Here is a 7,936-nt window from a genome sequence, read left to right on the forward strand (position 1 = left end):
GCAGCCCCTCACACACTCATACAGCCGCTCACACATCCACTCACAAACCCACAAAACCACTCATACACCCACTCAAAGATCCACACAGCCACTCATGCTCGTGTCCCCCTCCCCTTGAAATATTTTGCCAGACCCCGGGGTATGGTGTCCCCAGGGAGGTGGCTTGCGGGTTGGCTGCCTTTTAGGGGTTGGCCACAGGGCCTGGCCATGCGCAGCATGCGGATGACTTCATGAGGGGGGTGGCCGAAGGCCGTGCGTGGCGGCAGTTAGATTAGCATATGGTAATAACATATTACTTTATGTTAACAACCTAGAAATTCACAAAAAAACACAGGTTACTGGGACGTTATAGTTAGGAAATAGCATACATTTTTTTAAACTGCACAAATACACTGACGTTATAGTTAGGAAGTAGAATTTAAAAAAACAGAAATTCACAAAAAAGCAAAAGCAAAGGTTACAGAGACGTTATAGTTAGGTTCAGATTTTACATATATAAAACCATAGAGATTCAGCTTTTATAGTTATGTCAAGAAGCTATAACTTGTGCCCTAAGGTAACTATATCTCACGCCCTCGCTATGCCCTGCAAATTACCCCACATATTACACCTGTCATGGCATCTTCTATGACTTCATTGATAATATCACTGCAACATTTGTAATACAATTATTGATCAGAAAACTGTACATGGCGAGGGCTCGAGTAATATTAGAAATATATATGCTACAATGGTTCAGCTATGCCATCAAAACAAAGAACAATAATAATTTTACATGATAATCAAAATACATAAATAATGAGAGGCATACAATTACATTTGGTCCTAAAGACAGAAATGAAGTGAAGTAATGTGATAGTAAATATCTTTTTATGTCTTTTTAAAACAGATAATAATAACTTTGATGAATTATTCACCGTGAACCAAGAGGCACAGATGTATTTGGGCAACTTTCATGGCCGAGAAAGAAGTGGTTATTTCAGCGCTTGTGATGAAGGTAAGTGATGCCCTTGCTATTCCGATTCAAAGAGCGTCAGAAACACTTGTCGCAGTCTAGCGTTCCCTGGAGTATGTGGATTCCAGTGATGTTATTCTAGTGTTCTGTCTTTTCGAAATCAGTATTTATATATCCCCACCGTAGTGTTAATGAAACACATTGCTTTCACAACAGTGGGTATTTCTTTTAAAACTGAAATGTAACAAGATATATTATTGCTGTACCTGTTGTGTTTGGATCTTCCAATCTTTCACACTGTTGCGCTCTCACATGCACTTTGCCCCTCACACTCTCTCTTTGTCTCTCACACTCTCACTTGGTCTCTCACACTCTCTCTTTGTCTCTCACACTCTCACTTGGTCTCTCACACTCTCTCTTTGTCTCTCACACTCTCACTTGGTCTTTCACACTCTCTCTTTGTCTCTCATACTCTCACTTTGTCTTGAGACTCTAGCAGGTGTAGAGGACAATTAATGCCTTTGTTATCTGCAAATAATGATTAGGCATCCACTAAGTGGTACATTTCGAGGTCCTTCACAGAAACCCTCCTAAATGGTATACATTGTGTAGGGGCTGCACTAGTGTCATGTGTACCCCTGTTTTCTTTTTTTCTTGAAAGTTGCTTCTTTCAGTAGGTCCCCTGAAATTCTTCTGCGTTCCGTGTGTGCCTGATGGTGGTGGGATTGCTGTTGTTCAGAACTCACAACTGGTCCCATTATCAGGTCTAACACTTTCAGCCAGTGCTGGCTTTTTAACAACATCCCATTGTGTTCCGACGTTTGTAGACATGGGCTCTCTCCACTCCCCCGAACAAATATTCCATGGGAGAAGGAGGTAGGAGTGGCAGAAAGAGTCACATATGATGTCTGACCACCTGTCAGCTGTGACTGTTTTCATTGGACAAGTGGGCAGTGTGACGTCATCCTCTCAGTAGTCTTACATGCACATGGGGCCAACACGCGTGCCACAAGTACCTGCAACTCCACCTTTCATGGAATTACGAAAGCTTGGGATGTTTGCTTTGGATATTCACTTGTGAGCAAGGACTCTTTAACTTGAGCTTTTTGCTAATCAGAAGCAAAATAAAACAGAGACCATGCTTTCTTGGTGTTGCCTTCTTTAAATAGCCAGACTATGTTGACCTCCTCAGTAAGAAATTAAAATTACATTTTCTTGTCCTCACTTTTCATTGAATGACATTTTGTTTTAAAAAGGCCAGCACCTCAGTTGTATACACCGTCATCCTGCTTTGGACGAGTGTAGACAATTCATTGTTTATCTGTTTGCTCAATGGAGGGTTTTTACCCTTTCAGTTGGGTTTTACTAGAGTTTATAGGTTTACAATTGTCCAGAGTTTCACAATGACTGACATTGGTTAACTCCTCTATAAATTCAGAACATCATCTTTGAAAGCTCACTGCAGCTTCATTGGTGAAGGAAAGTTTGAATTACTGCAGCTTCCGATACCCTATACAGGTCCAAATTGGAAATACAACAATAATTTTTACTTTTGTTTTGGGACAGCACTGGTACTTTCTAGGGACACAGGGCCAGATGCATCAAGGCTTTTGCGACTCGCAAAGGCCGAGAATCGCAGAATTTCGGCCTTTGCGACTCGCAAACGGCCTTTTAGCATGATTTGCTATGTATCAAATAATCGCAATTTAAGGAATCGCAAAAAAATGCGATTCCTTATTTTACCATAGCATTTAAGGAATCCCAATTTTTGCGATTCCTTAAATGATATGTATGTAACTATTTGGAATTGCGAATTTGTGTTAAGAAATCGCAAATTACCACCAACTTGTACTTGGTGGTAATTTGCGATTTCTTTTAAAAATGCCCTTTTTGGCATTTGTGAGGGTGGCATGTGACACACATACATGCCCATAGGGAGAATTATTGCACTATCATTCCTATGGGCCTCCTGGCCCGTAGGAATGCATTGGAAATTATTCTTTATTTGCGAATTCGCAAATAATGAATAATAAGGAATCGCTAAAAAATAGCGATTTTGTACATACATACCATTTTGCGCTTTCTAAATAGCGATTCGCAAAAAATCGCTATTTAGGAATCGCAAAATGGATGCTTGATGCATCTGGCCCACAGTCTTATTAGAAGGGATCATGACATGCTAATTAATGGCTCCATTTATGTTCGTATTTAAATTGTCAGCGTGGTATTTGGTCTAATTACACAAGCCCTCACTCTGTGTCTTTATCCTGAAATGTATTGAGTTATCTCTATACGTTATGATGCTTCTCAAGAAATATTCTATAGTTCTCTTACATATGAAAATGTATGTGATGATACTGCTTTAAAACTTAGGTTACCTCTTCTGAAGAAAATTGTTGATTCGAAATGTTAATAATGAAATAATTAAAAGTGTCACTGTTATGCTTTCGATACACCTATCTGTTGTTAATTGACCTTATTCTGTACAATTTCGATATTTAAATGCAGTTGTTTGTGTGAAGAAAGTCGAAGAACCAATGTTGATTTTGAATGATCATCTTGATGCAGAGGTTGGAAAAAGCAGCTCTGGCCCCTCCGAAGGTAAGTACCAGGGGATTTTAATGTCTTCCTTTGGGACTGTGGGGGGAGATACTCCAAATCTGTGAGCTAATCCTGACCTGCACGCCATATACCCCTGACGCGGCTCCGTTTATGAAGTCTTTCTTTTTGAGTTGGTCCCCTTTGTGGAGTGAGAGAGCAAGAGATCTACTACTTCCAACAGTGAAGGAAGTCCATTTACTCCATATATGACATTTGATTGACATTTTTATATAATTCCCTTTCTTGTGCAATGCATATTCATGTATGTTGTGCTATTATACATATGATTTTCTACGACAGATCCTGACGTGGTTTCACTTTGTATAAAAGAGGAGGAAGAGGCAGATTCCTTGGACTATAACAACATTGACAGATTGAAAGGCAGCAGCAGTTCTGTAGGTGAGTTCACGGTTTCTCACGTTTTAAAATCATGTAATGAGAAGACCCCTTTCCACACACATGGGAACACACATACGGTGTCTCCGGCCGCAGGAAGCTTGTGTCATGGAGGACATAAGTTTAATTATAGGGCTGCCCAGAATACATCTATACATAGGTGAGACTGGGTTCAGCTGTTGGGCACCTCCTTGTTTGGAGTTCAGTGAAACATCATACCATCATCTATGGGGAGCTCTTCCTTGACCTTAAAAGAACAGTTGTGATCCAAGTGGGATTTCGCGAACTGTAGAACAGTGATATCTGCTTACGGTAATTCTTAAGGGATTATTTTCATATCTTCTATTCATTTTTTGCAACAAACCTTTCAGAATACAGATGTCTGGCTGTCCAGCCCTTGCTGTGGTCTGACCTGTTAAACCTGGTTTTACAAGTCATAACTGTAATCATGTTTTAGAAAGGGAGGGTTGTATCTGCCCCTCCCACTTGGTTATGCCCCAAAGGATTTCCTTAATGGAATGAGTCCAAGTGGCATCTTCTGAATGAGGTATTTGTGGTCTGCTGCTGTCTCTCAGACATTGTTTTTTACTTTGGTTCTATTTTATTGTCAGCGGCTGGCACTGCAGTTAGTATTTAAAAACACACTAGGGATCCAAGGGAGGCATTCCCAAAAGAGAACGTACTACTCCCTGTCTACAATTGGAACTCACAACAAATACGTATCTTGTGAACCGAAAATTATGTATTGGAAAAAGAAAGAAAGTGATCCTTTATAAGGACGAGAACTCTCACTCACCCGAAAGTGACCTGCTTATTCATTGGGCTCCCTCCTCCCATCGGGCCCGCAAGGTCCCAAATGTGGGCTACAACTCTCTACCAAGAAAAGTGGTAGGTGGAGAGGAGCTGAGGTGTTTTAGAGTGAGGAGTAACCTTAAGCAAATGGGTGACTGAGGGGCAGAGTGCAAAACAAAATTAGAAACATGTGACCGCTATGGGGGTACATTTGCTCTGAACCTCCAGTCCTCTTAGCTTTCAACCCTATCCAAGGGTATCACCGAATAAAGCTGTTGGGTCCTTGAGATAATTTTAATCCCATCATTGATTTTGTTTTGCACTCTGCCCCTTACTTCAGAGGTCGATGAAAAGAGCACCATTGAGTTTGGTAACAATAAACATCTTAAATTTCAGCACCATGATGCCCTTTAGAGTGAATGTGCACTTTACAAATATACATTAGGTCATACGTTTTTCAGCCTATTTGCGTTTACTCTGTTGCATAATTTGAAAGATCAGTGTCAAAAATTCACCCCTTTTTAGTAGCATATTTCAGACATGCTAATCTCTAACTATTTGAATTAAGTAAGTAGGAATGCAGCCCACATGGACCTACTTTGGACGCTCGTGGAATATACTGTTAACCCTAATATCCTTATATTATATTTTCTATGTAACAAAGCTGATTGTCTGATTTGTTTTATTCAACAGGTAATGTGGACTTAAGCAGAGCAGATACAGGAGGACATTATTCAAACTACATCAAAACAGCAATGCCATTGAAAGCATCATCGGTGAAAGCAGATATCCCCCAGGACTCGGAGAAGACTGCAACCTCTAGAAGCCATCCATGGTCAGAAATGACCTGTGAGATTCAGAGAGAACAAAATGGCCAGTGTAAAAGCGACTTCAGCAACCCAACATATGTTTGTTTAGATCAAGGAATTCCCAAAACTGGGATGCCTGCTAAATGTGATGAAACTGAGAGTACAGTGAGCAATACATTGGTATTTGCACATCAACAAAATAAAAAGCCAAACTGGATATGTTACGAATGTACTGAATGTGAGAAAGGCTTCAGACAGAATAGAGAGCTCACAAGACACATGAAAACACATACCGAAAAGACGCTCTATCAGTGCATTCTGTGTAAGAAGACCTTTGCCAAAAGAAGTGCTTTCCATCAACATCAAAGGACACATACAGGAGAGAGACCGTATCACTGCAGTCAGTGTGAGAAAAGTTTCAGTATGAAGTCGAGCCTTAATATGCATCTCAGAACACATTCTGGAGAAAGGCCTTATCAGTGCACGTATTGCGAGCAAAGCTTCATTCGAAATGACCATCTTGTTTTGCACGAGAGAACACACACCGGAGAGAGGCCTTATAAGTGTACTGAATGTGAGAAAAGCTTCAGTCAGAAAGTCAATCTGTCTCGACATGAGAGAACACATCATGGAGAAAGGAGATGAGTGAGGCTTCTGCTGCCACATCTGAGCTGAACACCCTCAAAGAACGGGATTGGACACAACATGCGTCTCCTCAAGACCTGCATGGGAAAGACACCAGAGGTTCACACAGGGAAGGAATCATTTTGGGGGAGCCCCCTCTCTGAGACGATAGAAGGCCAGCATCTGGTACGCCAGTCAAAGCATCTGGTAATCTGCTGCATGAAGGACAGTGAGCTATCCTGCATGGGCTTAAGAATGAATTTTCCGTTTGTCACTGCTAATAGAGAATATACAATGCAACTTGGAGACGAAAAACAGAAACACCAAATGTGAAAAAGATAAATAAATGTAATTCTCAAAAAAGGAAATATACAGATAGGGAATAATCATGAATAGTATTTTTAAATTGCTACTAAACTGATAAATCTGAGTGTGTCTAATAAGTGATTAGGCCATGATTGATAAATTAAGGAAGCTGCATAATGTCATGGCTTCTCTGGTGAGAGTGGCAGTACAGAAGTGTGGGACTCCTCTGTCTGGACCGTGAACAATCATTTGAGGTGTTCAAATGGCCCTAGCAAAAGCTAGGGAAATCTAAGTTAGGGTAGGGTTCCCTCGACAGGTCTAAATTGTATATGACCACTAAGATGTCTTTTCAAGTATGAATGGCCATATCTCAAGGGTGAAAAGACTGGAGTGGGGACCTTGACAGCAGATGTGCCCCTCTCTCCTCTGGGCTAGAGTCACTGATGGATGGATGCAAGAGGTGTGCTACTGCATGCTTTCACAAATATATCAGAAGAAGACGGGGACATCCTGGGAACCTTTGCGTGATTAGCTCCCAAATGAATGGTATTGTAAAGGTTTGAACACATTCTTGACTTAAAGTAACTGCCCCATATTAGATATAAGCCTTATTTGCCCCCTCTTTTGCAATCCTCCTCTGATACTGGAGATGAACTAGTTCACACACCCAAATAAGCAGGAAGGAGGTCAGTTCAGTCTCCCAAAACCTGGAACTTGTTCTAGTAAAATGAAGAGAGGACACCCAGAAACCTCTCTAAACGCAGAACTAGGAGAATGGCAGTGTTTAAGCTAGTGCTGTATGCATAGCAACAAATGCAAGCTCCCTCAAAGATTCTTTGGAAGAGGAACTGAATTGTAGACATTTTTATGAGGCAGCATGCTACCAAGGAAGGCAATTAAATCTCCACACTGACCAGTTTATACACGGCAGGATGATTGTGCTTCATAGACCACACTCCTCCTTTGGGAGGAGTGTGCAATACAAGGTGTAAAACTAAATACACACATCCATATGGCTGCCGAGTCAATCTAAATATTAAAAAGCACTATGACGCTGCCGTCCCCCGGGTTTTAGGCATACAGCTATGTAATTCTGCATACTATACGCTTTGCCGGCCGGTGGATGTAGGCATGAAGCTGTGTTCTTGTCCGAAGACTTTTTATAATGTTAATAAAAAGACTGGATCCATAAATAATAAAAAGCACTTCACTTGTGTTTACATCATGACAATACCCTCCGTCCATTTTGGGGTTCGAATAATGCGGATAGACTGAGCCAGGCACACCTTAATGTCTCAGAGAGATATTTACTGCGGGAAAATCTCTCTGGCTACTCTGGTGGGTCCCAGAAACTTGCGGACATTGATGGAGGTGCTGGGTTTGGATTCACTGAAGAGATCCTCTTTATGGAAAGGTAGAATATTGAAGGGTGGAGCTAAACTGGGGGATTCGG

The 7,936-nt window shown here is 41.1% G+C and overlaps 1 protein-coding gene across 2 annotated transcripts in view; it reads left to right on the top strand.

Moving 5' to 3' along the window:
• LOC147663639 (uncharacterized) overlaps positions 1 to 7,682 on the top strand; it is an 86,920-nt gene extending 79,238 nt beyond the window's left edge. For both annotated transcript variants that reach the window (XM_086950314.1, XM_086950315.1), the window contains 4 exons: positions 890 to 997; positions 3,464 to 3,556; positions 3,857 to 3,955; positions 5,438 to 7,682. In XM_086950314.1, the coding sequence (XP_086806440.1) occupies positions 890 to 997; positions 3,464 to 3,556; positions 3,857 to 3,955; positions 5,438 to 6,198 (1,061 nt within the window). In that variant the 3' untranslated portion in view covers positions 6,199 to 7,682. The remainder of the gene's footprint in view (positions 1 to 889; positions 998 to 3,463; positions 3,557 to 3,856; positions 3,956 to 5,437) is intronic.
• Positions 7,683 to 7,936: the final 254 nt, after the last annotated feature.

The sequence above is a fragment of the Lissotriton vulgaris genome, unplaced genomic scaffold (assembly GCF_964263255.1).
Source record: "Lissotriton vulgaris unplaced genomic scaffold, aLisVul1.2 SCAFFOLD_1193, whole genome shotgun sequence".
Classification (NCBI taxonomy): Eukaryota; Metazoa; Chordata; class Amphibia; order Caudata; family Salamandridae; genus Lissotriton; species Lissotriton vulgaris.